Source organism: Quercus robur, chromosome 9 (assembly GCF_932294415.1).
Source record: "Quercus robur chromosome 9, dhQueRobu3.1, whole genome shotgun sequence".
NCBI classification, from domain to species: Eukaryota; Viridiplantae; Streptophyta; class Magnoliopsida; order Fagales; family Fagaceae; genus Quercus; species Quercus robur.
The window spans coordinates 44,087,808-44,107,743 of NC_065542.1; the positions used below are offsets into that span (position 1 = coordinate 44,087,808).

At 40.0% G+C, this 19,936-nt stretch overlaps 1 protein-coding gene across 1 annotated transcript; it reads left to right on the forward strand.

Annotated features, from left to right (window-relative positions):
• Nucleotides 1-13,087: 13,087 nt before the first annotated feature.
• LOC126698583 (hypothetical protein At1g04090-like) lies at nt 13,088-16,919 on the forward strand. Its single transcript, XM_050395921.1, has 2 exons — nt 13,088-13,494; nt 15,002-16,919. Exons 1-2 carry the CDS (start codon nt 13,287-13,289, stop codon nt 16,606-16,608), a joined length of 1,815 nt encoding a protein of 604 aa, XP_050251878.1. The 5' UTR covers nt 13,088-13,286; the 3' UTR covers nt 16,609-16,919.
• The last annotated feature ends 3,017 nt before the right edge of the window (nt 16,920-19,936 follow it).

Here is a 19,936-nt window from a genome sequence, read left to right on the forward strand (position 1 = left end):
GCTGTTAAATCTTCTGGTGTCAAGTTTAGCCCCTTGTATAGGTCGGGGTACATTATCTCCACCGCACTTCCCGAATCTACTAACACCCTTTTAACATCAAAACCCCCAATCCGCAAGGTGACCACCAAGGCATCATCGTGAGGTTGAATTGTTCCTTCTTTATCCTCATCCGAGAATCCCAGTATCAAAGAGCTTCCCTTTTTTAACCTCTTGGGTTCTCTTTGCCTGCCCATGTAGGGGAAATGATCCACGGCTAATACCCTTGGGATGGGCGGCCCAGTTCTTCCTGGTGCAGCGAGGATGACATGTATCGTCCCGGTGGGGGGTCTTAAAGACACGTCCCTTCGAGGCTCTTGTACTGCTTGGCCGGGATGGCCGCTTGATGGGTGCAGCAGGTGACGTAGCCTTCCTTCTCGGACCAATTGATCCAGGTGATTCCACAGACTCCTGCAGTCCTCAGTAGTATGCCCGTGGTCCTGATGATATTGGCAGTACAGGTTCTGATTACGATTGGCAGGGTTTCCAGCCATCTTTCCCGGCCACCTGAAATAGGGTTCATCCCTTATTTTCTCCAATACTTGTTGTACTGGCTCTCTGAATACGGTATTCACTGTTTGCGGGGTGCTCTGCCCAGCCTGTCGCGGAAAATCTCTCCTCGGCTGACCAGGATTGTGACGTTCCATTCTGAAATCATTTGTCTTAAAGGGGACGACCTTCTCCTTGCCCTTCCCTTGCAGCTGATCCTCCTCCACTCTTTTGTACTTGTCGATCCTATCCATCAGCTGTTGGACGTCAGTAGCTGGTTTCCCGGTGAGGGATTTCCTTAAGCCATGCGCGGTGGGGAGGCCACTTGTGAACGTGCTGATGGCAATGTTATCATGGTTGTCATCTAAATCGTTATACACCTCCCAATACCTATCCGAATACGCTTTCAGGGTTTCTCCTTCATGCATGGACAAGGACAGCAGCGAACTGAGAGGTCGAGGGACTCTAGTGTTTGTAATGAAACGGGAGCAAAAAGCTTGGGTGAGCTGCTTGTAGGAGCCCACGGAGTTTGTCTTCAGGTTGTTGAACCATCTCATCGCCATCGATCCCAAGCTTGAGGGGAAGATTTTGCACATCAGGGCCTCGTTTTGTGAGTAAATTGCCATCTTTTGATTAAACTGACTCACGTGCTCCACCGGGTCTGCTTTGCCGTGATAAATGGCGAACGCCGGTTGGTTGAAGCGTCTTGGCATCCTAGCCCCTTCGATTCTATTCGTGAAGGGTGATCTTGAAACCTGGTCCAACGCCTTCTTCATGGCGTCGCTTCCCGAACCTTTGCTGGGTGGGCTCTCATGCTTCCGTACCGGGCGTGGTTCCTTTACGTAAGAAAAGGTTTCGCTTGGGGGGGTCCTTGACCTTCGTCTGTAGCTTATGTCTTCCGCATTAGAAGATTCACCTGAGTCAGAGGGAGATCGTCTTCGTTGTACACGTCGTAACTTCCTTTTTAAGTCATCTATCTCCCGCTGCATGGCCTGGTGACTATTTCGCCTCTGAGACACATGACTTCCTGTCTAAGTGTGACTCTGGCTCGTCCGGGTGGTATGCGCACTCCCCTCACGATTCCCCCTGCCGCCTGGGTTGGTTGGATTATTCTGTCTCTGGGACTCGGCGGGTTGTGTTCGTTGGGAGTTGGCTTGGTGAGGATCCTCCTGGTGCGGATCTAGTTCTTCCATGCTCGACTGTTGCACTAGCTGATGCCCTAGCTCTTCCCACAGACGGCGCCAATTGTGGTTGCACGATTTTCCTGGCCCAACTTCTGTTGATCAGGCCTTGGCCCAAAGCACAATCCACAATAGATACTTGTAGAGAATGGGTTAAAGAGCTTGGCCTCAGTGAAACTAACAAATCTGATGCATGTAGTGTACTGTTTGCAGAGAGAAATAAGAACGTAAAGAAGGGTTCTTCAAGTCTGATTTTATTTCTTTTGTTCCTCTTACCATTCTGCCGTCCCTGCTTTGAGGGACTTCATTACATTATATATTTCTCTCCTTTTCATCCCAGCCTTACACCTGTTAGTCATCCAAGCATCCACTCGAGCACCTGTCCCATCAGACGCCTTCATCAGACCCTTTGTGAGTTGCAGAGGTCAAGGCGGTACTGTTCAGGGGTCTTTTCCTCATTAATGCGGCCAAGAGGGTGGTTGGGGCGCAATTAATGTGGTGGTAGCCTTCCGTGAGATATTTTGAATTTAATTCGTTTTTTATGTTGGGGAAGGTGAGCTGAAATGGCTGAGCAGAGTTTCTCGTCTGGGCTTCGTGATGTCCGAGGAGGAGTTACTCCTCGGACAGGTTTTCTTGACGCTATTGGGGTTGAATAGCGCTTCATATGAGGCTTTTCGTTGGACAGGACGCTCCTCGGACGGGCCTGAGCTTGGAATAGCCCATCATTTTTGGGCTGGGCCCCACAGTAACCATGTTAATTTTTTTAGTCGGAGTTGTGGTCATTGGCTACAAATTTGTCCCGGAGAGAATGGGCAAAGTTTAGTTTCAGATCAATTTGAAATTATCTCTTCCAATTAATCCATAACATGATGATTAATAAGGTTATTTGTGTGTATTATTTAAATAAGTCACATGACTTATTAAAAAAATGACATGATCAAAACAATGAGAAATTCTACATTCACAATATTTTCACAACAATTTTAATAAATCCTAAGTGACAAGTTATTACTGGTTCTAATTTAAGGCTCTAATAAAAATTACATTTATTATCTATTAATAACAACCAGTAATAACTTGTTATTTATAATTTTTTATGAAATTATTGTAAAAAATATTATAAATTTTGCATTACTCTAAAAATATATATAAATACTTTTTTCAAATCTTATGTTTAGGCTTGGATGAAAATATCTCTGCAACTTTTTATTATTATTTATTTTTATTTTTTTTAATTCTATTTTTTGGGTAGACAACACGAAGCAAATTTTCAAACTTGAGGGCCCTGCTCTCCATGTCCCTCCTAGCCTTGGCCACTCACTGACTTAAGCGTGAAAAAAAATGCAACCCAACCCATTTGATTGCACCCATATGGCCATATATATAAATACATTAAAAATTGTATGGTGACCCACCACCCACAAACAGGACAGTTTTTTTATTATTAATAAATATATTTTTGAACTCTTTTATTTTTTGGAGAAGTCCCAATATCTAAGACAATTCAATATATTTTTGAACTCAGCTACCTAACAAAACCAACCTTTTCATTCCAAATATTCCACGCCATTTCCATGTCTACCCCTTTCGACAAATACTACTCCTCCACCCTCAAAATGGTCAGAGTTTCAACACAAACAACAGAGATCTCGCTGTCTCTATCACTATCAAAAACCAAATAATTGTGTAAGAGGGTCATACTACAGGAACCCTCCCTCCAATCTCATAGGAGTTTTTGGAATATGCTGAGGGGGTTCAAAACAAATATACTCAGTTTCAGACACCTTAAAGATCAAATCTTTGAAAGCCATTTTATTGTTTGTGAGAGAGCTTTTTGCGATTATGTTTGGCTGCAAATGCTTTTATTGGAACACACCCTCCGATTTCTCTCAGCCTTTTCAGCCCCAACCCTATTCACTGCCAATGCAACCCAACCCATTTGATTGCACCCATATGGCCATATATATAAATACATTAAAAATTGTATGGTGACCCACCACCCACAAACAGGACAGTTTTTTTATTATTAATAAATATATTTTTGAACTCTTTTTTTTTTTGGAGAAGTCCCAATATCTAAGACAATTCAATATATTTTTGAACTCAGCTACCTAACAAAACCAACCTTTTCATTCCAAATATTCCACGCCATTTCCATGTCTACCCCTTTCGACAAATACTACTCCTCCACCCTCAAAATGGTCAGAGTTTCAACACAGACAACAGAGATCTCGCTGTCTCTATCACTATCAAAAACCAAATAATTGTGTAAGAGGGTCATACTACGGGAACCCTCCCTCCAATCTCATAGGAGTTTTTGGAATATGCTGAGGGGGTTCAAAACAAATATACTCAGTTTCAGACACCTTAAAGATCAAATCTTTGAAAGCCATTTTATTGTTTGTGAGAGAGCTTTTTGCGATTATGTTTGGCTGCAAATGCTTTTATTGGAACACACCCTCCGATTTCTCTCAGCCTTTTCAGCCCCAACCCTATTCACTGCCAGCTCCCATTCCTTAATGGCCATAAGGTAAAGGCTTTTGGGTTTTATTTATTTATTTGTTTGTCTGTTTTCTGAGGATAAAAGAGAGATTAATCACAATAGGATAAGCTGACGGTTTAAAGTTGATGGATACGACTAAACCTGTCAGTCCTCATTTGAAGACTGTCGACGGAAGGGATTTGTAGGGAGAAGCACCGGCAAGGCATACCTTAAGGCTGACAGGGTCATGAAGCTGACAGGATCATAAAGCTGAAGGGATCCTTCAGTTGACGGGATTAAGACTGAAGGCATAGTGTAAGCTGACGACATTAGTAAAAGATTGCTTGCCATTCATGGTTGCGTATGTAAGGAAATGTCTTGCCCTCCACGTTTTGAGAAACCTAAGAGGGATTCCTATATGGAAAGGATCTCGCAAAATACGCCCAAGAAGACTCTTATAAGGAAAAGACTTCTACTCCAAGGAAAAGAGGTCAACCCCCTACTACTATAAAAATCCAAGCACCCTCACAAACCAAGGTACGCATAATTTACCCTCTCTAGCACTCTAGAGTTGTGAGAATAGTTCTGACTTGACCTTTGGAGGGTATTTAGTTGGCACCACACCGGTGCTCTCTGTTAGGTCTTTTGTTGTTGTTGTTGTTTAGGTGTTGTTTCGAGCATGCGAGGACTGTGCGGCTTACTGGTGATTTTTTCAGCATCATTAGTTGGCGTCGCCTGTGGGAAACGTAGTGTAAGTCATATTACCGCTTTCCGAACAAAAAGTTGCATGGTGCTCACTCGCTCAATGGCAACCACTAACGTCGTTCAAGAAGAAGAACCACCCACGACCGTCCTCGAGAGACAAGTTAAAACTCTCGCGGCTGTCGTGGAACACCTCACCAAACAAAATCGCGACTTGGAAGAGCAACTGCGCCAAAAAAACGCAGCGTCGGACAACTAAGGAGTAGACCAAATAGGAACCAGCGCTGACAGAAGGAACCAAGAGGGACCCCAGGCCAGTAACACCCTAAGTAGACCGGAGCGACAAAACGTGAGCCTTCCTTCCCTCGCAGATACGGCTCAGTCACCTATTGTCGCAGAGATGCAAGCGATGAAGGAACAAATGGAAGTTATGATGAACGCTCTCAAAGGACGAGTGTCCAGTGATCTTGACGACCTTGTTAACCGAACTGACTCGCCGTTCACCACCCCCGTCAACTCCTTCCCCCTGCCGAGTAAGTTCCGCATGCCACAGATAGATAGTTATGACGGGGCCAGGGACCCTTTAGACCACCTAGAGACCTTTAAGACCCTGATGCACCTTCAAGGAGTAGCAGATGCGATCATGTGTAGGGCCTTCCCTACAACGCTGAAGGGTGCGGCAAAAATTTGGTTCAGTCGGCTGACACCCAACTCCATCAACACCTTCAAGGAGTTAAGCGCTCAATTTACTGCGCACTTCATCGGGGGACATTGGTATAAGAAGTCTATGGCTTGCTTGATGAGTATCAAGCAGTGAGAGGATGAAACGTTGAGGGCCTACATATCCCGCTTCAATAAGGAGGCACTCTCGATTGACGAAGCAGATAATAAGATACTTGTAGCAGCATTCACGAATGAGCTGAAGAAGGGTAAGTTTTTGTTCTCCCTGTACAAAAACGACCTGAAGACCATGTCAGAAGTGCTTTACAGGGCCACCAAGTATATAAACGCTGAAGACGTGCTGTTGGCCCGAAAAGAAAGGCCCAAGAAAAGAGAAAGGCAAGAAGACACCCGGTAGGACCAAAGCCGGAAGAAAGCAAGGACAAGAGACCGAAGGGATGAAAGACGCTCTAAGCGCTTGGGGGGAAGATTCACAAGCTTTACTCCATTGACCGCCTCAATAGATCAAGTCCTAATGCAAATCAAGGACGAAGGGGCTCTGACGTTCCCTGGAAAGTTGAAGAGTGATCCCAACAAATGGTCTAGGGATAAATATTGTCACTTCCACCGTGACCATAGTCACGACACGGTCGATTGCTATGACCTAAAACAGCAAATTGAGACCCTTATCAGACAAGGAAAACTACAGAAATTCGTTAGCAAGGAGAGAACAGATCCACCCCCACAAGATCAACACCCCCGACGGGATAATGAGTGACCGAGACCCCCCATAGGGGACATAAGGATGATCGTAGGAGGAACGGCTGCCGTTGGGTCGTCCAAAAAGACCCGTAAAACCTACCTTAGGATGGTACAAAATGTTCAGCTGACGGGGGCCGTGCTAAAGATAGCACGGAGAGAAGGCCCCATTATCGGGTTCTCAGAAGAAGATGCGCGGCTCCTTCACCACCCACATGACGATGCGCTCGTCGTCAGCTTACGGGTAGGAGACTACAACATGCACCGGGTGTTGGTCGACAACAGCAGTTTAGCAGATATCCTATACTATTGGGCGTTCCAACAGATGAGGATTGACAAGGAACGATTGATTCCGACAAATGCCCCGCTCGTTGGTTTTGAAGGGAGTTGGGCATTCCCCCTAGGCGCGATCACATTGTCCGTTATGGTAGGCGATTACCCCTAGCAGATCATCAAGGATGTAACGTTCCTAGTGGTCGATTGCTCGTCTTCCTACAACGCTATCCTCGGACGACCCACGCTCAATTCATGGAAGACTGTAACTTCAACTTACCACCCCTGATGATCAAGTTCCTTACCGACTATGGAGTGGGAAAGATGCGTGGAAGTCAGATAGCCGCGCGTGAATGCTATGTAGCCATGATGGAAATGGAGGATCAAGTCCAAGCCTTGAACATAGAAGAGCATCGGACGGTGACAGAGCCCGTAGAGAAACTAGAAGACATACCCTTTGACATTTCCGATCCTGACCGAACAACCAAAATTGGAACCCTCGCTAACCCCGGAATCCGTCAAGAGCTCATAACCTTTCTCAGAAGCAATCGAGACGTATTCACCTGGAGCCATGAAGACATGCCAGGAATAGACCCTTCAGTCATGGTACACAGGCTGAATGTATCGCCCTCCTTTCCACCCGTCTGATAGAAGAAGAGAGTGTTCACCCTCGAACGAGATCGGGCCATAGCGGAAGTTCACAAACTACAGGAGGTGAGCTTCATTAGGGAGGTTTATTACCTCGACTGGCTGGCAAACGTGGTGATGGTTAAGAAAGCTAGCGGGAAGTGGAGAATGTGCGTGGATTTCACTAACCTGAACAAAGCCTGCCTCAAGGACAGTTATCTTCTCCTGCGGGTCGACGTTCTTGTGGACTTTACGACTTAGCATCAGCTGTTAAGTTTCATGGACGCTTTCTCAGGTTACAACCAAATCCAAATGCACGAAGATGATCAGGAGAAAACCTCTTTTGTAACCAGCTAAGGCCTCTTTTGCTATAAGGTGATGCCCTTCGGCCTAAAAAATGCAGGCGCAACGTATCAGAGGTTTACGAATAAGATGTTCGCGCAGCAAATCAGGAGAAATGTCCAAGTCTATGTTGATGACATGCTAGTAAAAAGCTGAAGGGAGGAAGATCACTTGAAAGACCTTAGAGAAACATTCAACATCCTTTGCTCCTACAACATGAAGTTCAATCCAGGAAAGTGCGCACTCGAAGTGACGGCGGGAAAATTCCTAGGATTTATGGTGTCTCAAAGGGGGATCGAGGCCAACCTGGACAAGATCCGGGCCATTATGGAGATGGCACCGCCGAGAAATGTGAAGGAAGTATAAAGCCTCAACAAAAAAATAGCAGCACTGAATAGGTTGTTAAGCTTCATGGACGCTTTCTCAGGTTACAACCAAATCGAAATGCACGAAGATGATCAGGAGAAAACCTCTTTTGTAACCAGCCAAGGCCTCTTCTGCTATAAGGTGATGCCTTTCGGCCTAAAAAATGCAGGCGCAACGTATCAGAGGTTTACGAACGTCACTCCCGTCGGGCTTCCTCTTTGCAGGTTTAGTGACGATCTTAGGGGTTGACGAGGTTTCCCCCCTGCCTCTTTTGCCTTCTTTTCCTCCTTCTTGCGGGCTGCGGCAGCCCTCACCCTCTGCTTAGCAGATTTCATCTCTACACAAAATAACTAACAATTAGAACAATAGACGGAGGAGTAAATGGACGGAGGAAATAAAGAATTTACTCACGTCGGCGAGAGAAATCGTCCAATTTGTGGGCTTCAACTGACGGTTCTAGATCCCTGTAGTATAAATGAATAGTGTCAAGGGTGATCAAGTCCCTACACTTTCGTTCCTCCAAAGGAATTTTGAGAACCCGACTGATGAACTCCTCCTGTTCGTCAGTTATGTGGGGACGGGTATTAGCTAAAAAGAAAAAAAGAGAGAAATAATGTTAGTAGCGTCACCTCAAAACAAAAGAAAAATGGTTGACAGGATTAACCTGAATCCCTGACAAAAGCCTAAGTATTGTCAAAATAACTGTGAGGCATCGTCACCTATTCCTCCTGACGGCAAACCCAATCTGTCCCCTCAAAAAAGAAATATCTACTTTTCCAATTCCTATTGGAATCTGGCATATCTGATACTAGCCTCAAACCTTTCTCCCGGGCATTAAAATGGTATGTCCCTTTAGAAGATGCGATGTGATGGGGTCTGTAGCAATAAAAGAATTCGTCCAGGGTAAGCTAACGGTTTCCTCCACTAAGACGACCCCACAAGATTTTAGCACCTATGAAAATTCTCTAGGCATTCGGGGTAATTTGAGTAATGGACAGGCCCAGAAAATCAGCTAGCTGACGGTGCAAGGCCGTCAGCGGCAATCTTAGACCCGCAGCAAACATGGCATCATACATGCCAACGTCAACGGTTCTCCCTGAGTAACATCTCTCGTTCTCTCTAGGGAGACGAATCGGGATATGGTCCGAAATTTGATAACGGGCGCGCAACTCCCTAAAAACCTTATCACTCATCATAGGTAAAAACTTGTAGACGGCCTAGTCCTTAGGAAGAATGAAAGGACGGTTATCCCCTGGACCCTCTGAGGTCCCTCCACTAGATTCCTCATCACCGTCACCATCATCCCCATCAACATCAACATCGTCCTCGTCACTTCCACTTTCCCGTCTTCCCTCTTCTACTTCATCCTCACCCCCTTAAGTATAACTCTCATCACCGTCGGGAGATTGGGCCGACGTCTCTTTCTCTGACGAAGGTGAGAAGTCCTCTAACTCATCACCCGAACCAAAGGCCTCGTCGTAGCCCGCTCCTTTGCGGACTGACGACTCCTCACACGACGCGTCACTTGACATCTGACTACCTATAAGTGACGGATCTAATCTAGGTACCTAAGCTGACGTCCTCACTAAGGAATTATTCAGGCATAAGCAAAAATGAAAGAGAAGAGGAAATAGAACTTACTGGTAAGTTGACTTTCTAAAGAAGAACGGCTTCAAGGGTAGCAATGGACAAGCTGACGGAAGTAAGGAATGAGCTGACGAAATTAAGGGCAACGGTCTCTCTCTTTCGAAGATCAGCAAGGATGAAATAGAGGAAATGAGGAGGAGGGCCATTTATATATAGAGTGGAAGTGCGTGGAAGACAAAACGACGCCCTCGTCAGAAGCGGAGCCAATGAGAACACGCCATTTGTCCAGAGCATTAAATGCACGGCGGCTCGAGGAGTTCCTCGTAAATGATTTTCCCGCTCCCTTAAAGAATATAACAATAATCAGTCAACAAAAATGTTAACTCCATAACCTGTCAGTATAGAAAGTGACGAGGATATGGAATAGGGGGCAACTGATGAGGATAAAAGAGAGATTAATCACAATAGGATAAGCTGACGGTTTAAAGTTGACAGATACGACTAAACCCATCAGCCCTCATTTAAAGACTGTCGACGGAAGGGATTTGTAGGGAGAAGCACCGGCAAGGCATACCCTAAGGCTGACGGGGTCATGAAGCTGACAGGATCATAAAGCTGAAGGGATCCTGAAGCTGACAGGATTAAGACTGAAGGCATAGTGTAAACTAACGACATTAGTAAAAGATTGCTTGCCAATCACGGTTGCGTATGTAAGGAAATGTCTTGCCCTTCACGTTTTGAGAAACCTAAGAGGGATTCCTATATGAAAAGGATCCCGCAAAATACGCCCAAGAAGACTCCTATAAGAAAAAGACTTCAACTCCAAAGAAAAGAGGTTAACCCCCTATTACTATAAAAACCCAAGCACCCTCACAAACCAAGGTAAGCATAATTTACCTTCTCTAGCACTCTAGAGTTGTGAGAATAGTTCTGACTTGACCTTCGGAGGGTATTTGGTTGGCACCACACCGGTGCTCTCTATTAAGTCTTTTTTTTTTTGCTGTGCAGGTGTTGTTTCGAGCACGCGAGGATTGTGCGGCTTACTGGTGATTTTTTCAGCATCATCAGTACGTGAGAGAGCTTTTTGCGAATATGTTTGGGTGCAAATGCTTTTATTGGAACACACCCTCCGATTTCTCTCAGCCTTTTCAGCCCCAACCCTATTCACTGCCAACTCCCATTCCTCAATGGCTTGAAGGTAAAGGCTTTTGGGTTTTATTTATTTATTTGTTTGTCTGTTTTCTGAAAATAAAATTTGGGTTCTGAACTTTTTTTGGTTTTCTTGTGTAAATTATGTATTTTTGGTTGATGGGTATGTGGGTTTTGTTGCTGAAGATATCTTTTTGATTGAGATTTTGTTTTTCTGGTTAATGGGTGTTTCTGGATTGTTGAATTATGGCTTGTAGGGATGGATTATTGGTTAAAGTGCTTTTTTAGTTATGTTTGTTTGTTCTGGTTATTGTTGTTTTTGTTTTTGTCAATGTTTCTGTGTTGTTTGTGTGGTCAATCAGATTTGTACTGCAGAAAGAGCTTGAACTTATCAAATATGTCAAATTTCTTTGATTTCTTGACATTCTTGTGGACAGTTTAGTGATTGTTTCAATTTGAGATTGATTGTGTAGCTTTACCTTTCTCCTTACTATGAGAAAAATATTACATTTTTGCTAAAGGGGCCCTTATTCATTGTTCAATTTCCAGCTGTCTGTATTCCTTTTCTTTGGTAAGGTGGTTCGTATTGTTTTGTCGGTAGGCTACTTTGTTGTGAGGGAAAAGAAAAAAGAAAGTAAATGCCATTTCATTTGCTCAATATTCTACGCACATACACTACCATTATTGTGAATTCAATTGTTGCTGTTGAAGTGTGTACTTTGTGGAAAGATATTCAAAGTTGAGTATCCGATTAGCTGTATGCTTCTATGAAATGTGATGACAAGACCAAGGGTGTGAAAGTAGTGTTGATAAATTCTTTCTGCTCTTACAATTTGTACTTTTGGAACAGCGGGTGATTCTAAATTCTTAGCATGGATAACTTGGTAATATGATTATTACTTCTGATAGAGGTTATGTAAAGTCAAGTTTCTTTAGTGTGCTCATATATATAAAAAACCCTACATCCCTCTTTTCTCTTTAGTTCTTTCTACTCCTAGCCACTCCTCTCTTTGCTCTCAGCTCCTCTGTTTTTCTACTTTCACAAATTAATTTTCTACTAATTTTTGATTGTTTATACAAGTATCCCCTCTTTAGGGGGGAAAAAAATTAATAATTTGGAATAAAATTTAAAGAAGAAGGTAAACCCTACGGTGTTAGACGATAGAATTGTTGAATTTTAAGGTGCATGTAAGACTCTTTTAAGATAGGTAACGCATCATTTTGAAAATGATTGAGAGGTACTATTTTTTTTTTTGGGTAATTTATTGTAAAAATGAAGTTGAAAGATGAAGGTGAAAGAAAAACTTCTCATTTTATTTTGGTTTCTTTCCCATTTTTAATTTGAAAAAAAAAAATTTAATTTGACATAGTTTGGCTAGTATTTATTTAGTACCCAAAAATAATGACAAAGTTTAGCTATCCACTGAATATTTTTTTTATTGGATGTAAATTTTGACATATTCACCATTGAATCATGTTTTCTTTTTATATTCTCCATGTTTGTAAATTTTTAGAAGATCAAAGATTAATAGCTATGCAATCAATTAAATGTTTAAATTTCAAAATTTTGTAGTCTAAAATTATGCATAAAAAACAAGTTTATGGATTAAATAGTAAATAATATCCAACTGACATGAAATTTGATGTGTATTAAGAACATAAAAAACATGTAATTCAACGGTTAAATTATTAAAATATGTAACCATGTTAATTTTTTTAATTGGAGTTGTGGTCTTTGGCTACAAATTTGTCCCGGAGAGAATGGGCAAAGTTTAGTTTTGGATCAATTTGAAATTCTCTCCTCTAATTAATCCATAACATGATGATTAATAAGGTTATCTGTGTGTATTATTTAAATAAGTCACATAACTCATTAAAAAAATGACATGATTAAAACAATGAGAAATTCTACATCTACAATATTTTCATAACAATTTTAACAAATCTTAAGTGGCAAATTATTACTGGTTCTAATTTAAGGCTATTATAAAAATTACTTTTATTATCTATCAATAACAACCCGTAACAACTTGTTATTTAGAATTTATTATGAAATTATTGTAAAAAATATTATAAATGTTGCACTACTTTAAAAATATATATAAATACTTTTTTTCAAATCTTATGTTTAGGCTTGGAGGAAAATATCTCTGCAACTTTTTTATTTTTTTATTTTTTATTTCTATTTTTTGGGTAGACAACATGAACTAAATTTTCAAACTTGAGGGGCCCTGCTCTCCATGTCCCTCCTAGCCTTGGCCACTCACTAACTTAAGCGTGAAAAAAAATGCAACCCAACCCATTTGATTGCACCCATATGGCCACATATATAAATACATTAAAAATTGCATGGTGACTCACCACCCACAAAAAGGACAGTTTTTTTTTTTATTAATAAATATATTTTTGAACTCAGTTACCTAACAAAACCAACCTTTTCATTCCAAATGTTCCACGCCATTTCCATGTCTACCCCTTTCGACAAATACTACTCCTCCACCCTCAAAATGATCAGAGTTTCAACACAAACAACAGAGATCTCGCTCTATCTATCACTATCAAAAACCAAATAATTGTGTAAGAGGGTCATACTACGTGAACCCACCCTCCAATCTCATAGGAGTTTTTGGAATATGCTGAGGGGGTTCAAAACAAATATACTCTCAGTCTCAGACGCCTTAAAGATCAAAGCTTTTAAAGCCATTTTATTGTATGTGAGAGAGCTTTTTGCGATTATGTTTGGGTGCAAATGCTTTTATTGGAACACACCCTCCGATTTCTCTCAGCCTTTTCAGCCCCAACCCTATTCACTGCCAGCTCCCATTCCTCAATGGCCTGAAGGTAAAGGCTTTTGGGTTTTATTTATTTATTTGTTTGTTTGTTTTCTGAAAATAAAATTTGGGTTCTGAATTTTTTTTTTTGGTTTTCTTGTGTAAATTATGTATTTTTGGTTGATGGGTATGTGGGTTTTGTTGCTGAAGATATCGTTTTGATTGAGATTTTGTTTTTCTGGTTAATGGGTGTTTCTGGATTGTTGAATTATGGCTTGTAGGGATGGATTATTGGTTAAAGTGCTTTTTTAGTTATGTTTGTTTGTTCTGGATATTGTTGTTTTTGTTTTTGTCAATGTTTCTGTGTTGTTTGTGTGGTCAATCAGATTTGTACTGCAGAAAGAGCTTGAACTTATCAAATATGTCAAATTTCTTTGATTTCTTGTGGACAGTTTAATGATTGTTTCAATTTGAGATTGATTGTGTAGCTTTATCTTACTCCTTACTATGAGAAAAATATTACATTTGTGCTAAAGGGGCCCTTATTCATTGTTCAATTTCCAGCTGTCTGTATTCCTTTTCTTTGGTAAGGTGGTTCGTATTGTTTTGTCGGGAGGCTACTTTGTTGTGAGGGAAAAGAAACAAGAAAGTAAATGCCATTTCATTTGCTCAATATTCTACGCACATAGACTACCATTATTGTGACTTCAATTGTTGCTGTTGAAGTGTGTACTTTGTGGAAAGATATTCAAAGTTGAGTATCCGATTAGTTGTATGCTTCTATGAAATGTGATGACAAGACCAAGGGTGTGAAAGTAGTGTTGATAAATTCTTTCTGCTCTTACAATTTGTACTTTTGGAACAGCGGGTGATTCTAAATTCTTAGCATGGACAACTTGGTAATATGATTATTACTTCTGATAGAGGTTATGTAAAGTCAAGTTTCTTTAGTGTGCTCATATATATATATATATATATATACACATGTATAAATTCTTTCTGCTCTATCAGAAGTAATATGATTATTACTTCTGATAGAGGTCATGTAAAGTCAAGTTTCTTTAGTGTGCTCATGTATATATATATTTAAAATTTTTAAAGTACTCCTATATTTTTCCATTTTAAATTCTGTTTAAAGTTCCTTGGAGGGTGTTATTGGTTTGCCAAAGCTTGTAGAGATAGGTGGCTTTTTAAGAATCTAGATAATCTTGGTTTTGTATTTTTCTGTGTATAGATTTCTAGCCTCAGAGCTCCAGTATTTGAATTAATGGTTTAATGACTATTCTTTCTGCTTGTTTTGTACTATATTTTCTTTTGTACTTCTCATGTTTAAGTGACTCCAAAGAAGGGGGAAAAATGTCATGCTAGGACAGGGGGGGCTCTTTTGTATCTATTGTGCTTTACAGGCAATGTTTCACACACACACACACACACACACACACACACACACAGATATATATATATATATATATATATTGATTTCACGTCTAAAGGTTATTATGCATTTTTTTCCTCTTTTTAGAATGAGAATTCAGCTTCTTCATGTAAATTACTTAATTGTATGATTGCCTTCTCAGGTGAAAGTTTTGCTTCTGGAAGAATAAGTCTTGGAGAAATACAAGTTATCAAGATCACAAAGTTCGAGTTCATTTGGGGCTACAACCTATCACAAGACAAGAAGAAAGGTGTTACGTTTTACAAACCAGTGGGAATACCAGACGGATTCTATTGCCTTGGTCACTATTGCCAACCTAACAACCTGCCTTTACGAGGTTTTGTTCTTGTGGCTAGGGAAGTACCTATTTATTCACCAGAAAATGCTCATACTTGTGACCCTATTAAGCCTCCGGCCCTTCAAGTGCCTCTTGATTATGCATTAGTGTGGAGTACTAATGATGGGGGTGATGAAAAGTATGGTGACTGTGGTTATATCTGGCTACCTCAACCACCTGAGGGTTACAAGCCCATGGGCTATTTGGTTACCAACAAGCCAGAGAAGCCTGAATTGGATGAGGTGAGATGTGTCAGAAGTGACCTAACAGATGAATGTGAAATTTACCGCCTCATACTTGATGTCGGGTACAAATTTCCAAACTTGCCGTTCCGAGTTTGGAGTATTAGACCCCATCACCGGGGCATGCAGGGGAAAGGAGTTCCTGTGGGGACATATTTCTGCAGTAGCTACTGGATTCCTGGAGAAGATATGCCTATTGCATGCTTGAAGAATTTAAATCCTACTCTACCTGCAATGCCAAATCTTGATCAGATTCATGCACTTATCCACCACTATGGACCCACTGTTTTCTTTCATCCTGAAGAGATCTTCTTGCCATCTTCTGTTACATGGTTTTTCAAAAATGTAGCACAATTGTTCAAAGCTGGCAGTCTATATGGTGAGGATATTGATGCAAATGGCTCAAATTTGCCAGGTGGGGGAACGAATGATGGGGAATTTTGGATTGACTTGCCGAGTGATGATCGCAGAGAGATTGTCAAACATGGGAACTTAGAAAGTGCAAAACTTGTTGTTCATGTGAAGCCAGCTCTAGGCGGTATTTTTACTGACATTGCAATGTGGGTTTTCTGCCCCTTCAATGGCCCTGCCACACTGAAAGTTGGATTATTGAATATTGCTCTTAGCAAGATTGGGGAGCATGTGGGTGATTGGGAGCATTACACACTTCGTATATGCAACTTCACTGGTGAGCTTTGGAGTATATATTTTTCACAGCATAGTGGTGGTCAATGGGTGGAAGCTTATGACTTAGAGTACATAGAGGGAAATAAAGCTGTTGTTTACTCATCAAAGAGTGGACATGCAAGTTACCCTCATCCCGGGATGTATCTCCAGGGGTCTGCAAAGCTCGGGATTGGAGTGAGGAATGATTGTGCTCGGAGTAATTTGTATGTGGATTCAAGCATCCATTATGAACTTGTTGCAGCAGAGTATCTTGGAGATGAGGTTATTACAGTGCCTTTTTGGTTGCATTTTATGAGAGAATGGGGTCCAACTATTGTGTATGATTCAAGAACTGAGCTGAATAAGCTAATTAATCTTTTGCCTGTGATGCTCAGATATTCAGTAGAGAATATATTTGATAAGTTACCTATTGAGTTATCTAGAGAGGAAGGTCCTACTGGGCCCAAGGAGAAGAACAATTGGGTGGGAGATGAAAGAAGCTAGTCAGCCAAATTTGTCGCACATCCACCTAGATGGATTGTTGTCCCACGTCTCCTGCAGGGTTATGTTGATATAAAAAATATACACTCATAGTGAATATTGTTTAAGGGCTGGTCTTGTTGTAACTTATGTATATTTGTCGTTCTTGTATTTATGTGTTTAGATAGGCTTGCCAAGCCCTCCAATTTAAGCAAAGGAGCGCGATAGGAATATCAATGTTAAGTTAAATTTTGAGTTTTTTATAAATATAGTACGGAAAATATGTTTAATCAATGTATTGCATTTTTGAATATTAAAAGCGTATTTTCTTCTAAGTATTTGAATTTTGAACATTAAAGATTCTTTGTGCTTATAATTTTCGCACTATGAATCTTATATATATTAAACTAGAATTCGTTTTTAGAAATTAGGAGCTAGAAGGCCTAGCATCACAAGTTCTGTCAACATACAGACCGAAACTGTCTCGATTTTAAAGCAACAAAATATCATAGGGGGATGATAAAAAACCACAAAATCCTGTTGCAAATTCACTCCCCTCCTAACTAGAGCAGCATCACTTGCAATCTTCAACAAGAGTAGAGATCTCACCACCAGTTTCAGTTGTGTTAGAGATCAATGAAACCACTACTTTTGCATCTAACTCAACTTCAACAAATTGCAAACATAAATGTAACATAAGAAGATCCGTGTGTATGAGTGGTGCAGCTGAAAGGAGTTCTATTGGCTAAACAATTACAATGAGCATGAAGAAGAACAAAGATCTTTTTAATTACACTTCCGTTACAAATTTGCTTGATTGACATCTCTCAATTTTGCTCAACCTCATCCTTAATTACATTTGAATCTTGTTGAGTTGAGTCTCCTCCATAAATATGCTAATTCAAAATGAAGAAGTTAGTTATAGCAGGGCGATTTGATGAGTCAGTGCGACATAGTGGTTCGTGGCTGCGGCTTGGGGTCGAGGTTTGATATGAGCTGGGTTGGTGGTTTGTTGCTATGTGTGTTGAAAATAGATTGGTTCAGTGGAAATAGTGTAAAATAGAAAATAACATGTAGGATGTGTTTTGAAAGTGAGCAATTAAAGTGTCATTTGGATACCGCTTATTTAGCTTTTTTGTTAAGAGTATTATAGATAAAAGGTAAAAGCAAAATAAAACAAGTTGATTTTTTTATTTTTTATTTTTGTTGTTGTTGTTGTTATTGCTAAAAGTATTATAAACAAAAATTTAAAAGAGATAATAAAGATATATTAAGCAAGAAACAAAAATATTATCGTTCGATGACATCATTGGCTTGGGACCTGAACAAAAATGCAAAAAAAAAAAAAAAAAAAAAAAAGAGCTAAGAGCGTCTCCAATAAAAGTGCTAAAACCAAAATCATAGGCAAAGTAGAGAGTGAAGCCTTAAAAACTAGGTCTAGCAGTATCTGCAAATTAGGAAAATTGTTTTTGTTCATCTACAATCACTCTTTATCTGGAGGTTACTATAGATGAGTAAACAAATTTTTTGGCTTAAAAATTCGTAAAGATGAACTAAAAAACTAATATTTTCTCTTTCCTCTCTCCACTTCTTTCTATCTTTTATCAATATAGTTGATGGGAATGATAGAGAGTTTGTTAGAAAGTAAATTTATAAAAAGTATGTAGAAAAAAGGCAAAAATAATTGTTTACTCTCCAAATAATACCAAAATATAGTTAAACTGTTGGAGATGCTCTAAACAAGGGTAGGCTTAAATCAAAGAACAAAAAAAAAAAAAAAAAAATAGTGATGTGGGCTCTGCAAATAGTACGCAAAATAAGCTAAACGTTGGCTGGAGAAGTGGAATCCAAATGCATGTAAAAGTGAAAAAAGTGACTTGTTGTTGGCTAAAATAGAGAAATTATTCCCTTCATCATGCATTTGACAATTAAATTGTAACCATCCCACTTCATCAATAGTCACTTCATCAAAAGTCTCATGCCAATGCCAATGCAACCAAATCACATCATCTTTTGTTTCTCAAAAAAAGAAAAAAAAATCACATGACCTTTTTAAATACTAAAAAAAGTACTGAATGCATAAGACAAAACATAATATAGATAAATAAAAGACAATGGACTAACAATCCTTGTTTTCTTGAATTTAAGGGGCTGTTTCGTAAGGTGTTTTGAGCAACAGTTTTTAGTATTTAAATAACATTACACATATTTTCACACTTTTTCACCCACACATATTTTCACATTTTTTTACTCACATGTATTTCCAAAAAATACAAACAACGTTACTAGAATAATATTACCAGACGGCTCCTAAATTCTCAAGCATCACATAGGTAGGATAGACTTAAATTTTTATTTATTTATTTATTATATTCGAACTAATTAAGCAAGCATTATTTCTTAAAAAAAAAAAATTATAACATCACACATAATTTACATAGCTAGTGAGACATACTAACATCACACATAATTCAGTGTCAGATTCTAAGATGATATTCCTATAGCCCAATTTCCATACCATGGTTAGCCCACGTCGAATAGCCCATAATTCTATTGAATTATATTTGTTATTAAGTCTATGTAACGACCTAAGGAAAAGCGCTAGCCACATCTGCGCTATACCTCAAAAGGACTAGTCACCATAGAGGCTCCTTATAGTTGTTAATAAAGCCCAGTTCAACCCAGTAAATACCCGATGTGAGACTCATCACACACCCACACACATCACACAATCAATCAAATTGGGGTATCACAATCTCCCTCACTTAAATCCCTAACGTCCTCGTTAGGGCCCACTTTGTAGGGTAGTGTCTCCGAGTCCACACGGGATTACTGGGCCGGCTCTGATACCATATGTAACAACCCAAGAAAAGCGCTAGCCACATCTGCGCTATACCTCAAAATGACTAGTCACAATAGAGGCTCCTTATAGTTGTTAATAAAGCCCAGTTCAACCCAGTAAATACCCGATGTGGGACTCATCACACACCCACACACATCACACAATCAATCAAATTGGGGTATCACAATCTCCGTGGATTGATAATTCTATGGTTTTTATTTATTTATTTATTTATTTTTTTTTGAGGAAACCCTATGATTCAATTCCCTTATGGCGTAAACTTTAAAGTTAAACTTTGATGTAAACCTATTGTGATTGGAGACCATGGTGCAAAGACGAGGATCTTTCATCAAGGTATATATATAGAATGTTGTAGACTCATACAGTCATGCTAACAAGTACAAGTACTTGACCATTAAGTCCATCAGAATCGAGTTACACAAACACAACCAATTCTTCAGATTGCCTAAATAAGAAGATCACAATCAAATTTAGAGAAGCTAATAATAA

Coding starts and splice junctions, on each gene's coding strand:
- LOC126698583 (XM_050395921.1), top strand. CDS start 13,287: ATGCTGAGGGGGTTCAAAACAAATATACTCTCAGTCTCAGACGCCTTA. Junction 13,495..15,001: donor CATTCCTCAATGGCCTGAAG/GTAAAGGCTTTT, acceptor TTGCCTTCTCAG/GTGAAAGTTTTGCTTCTGGA.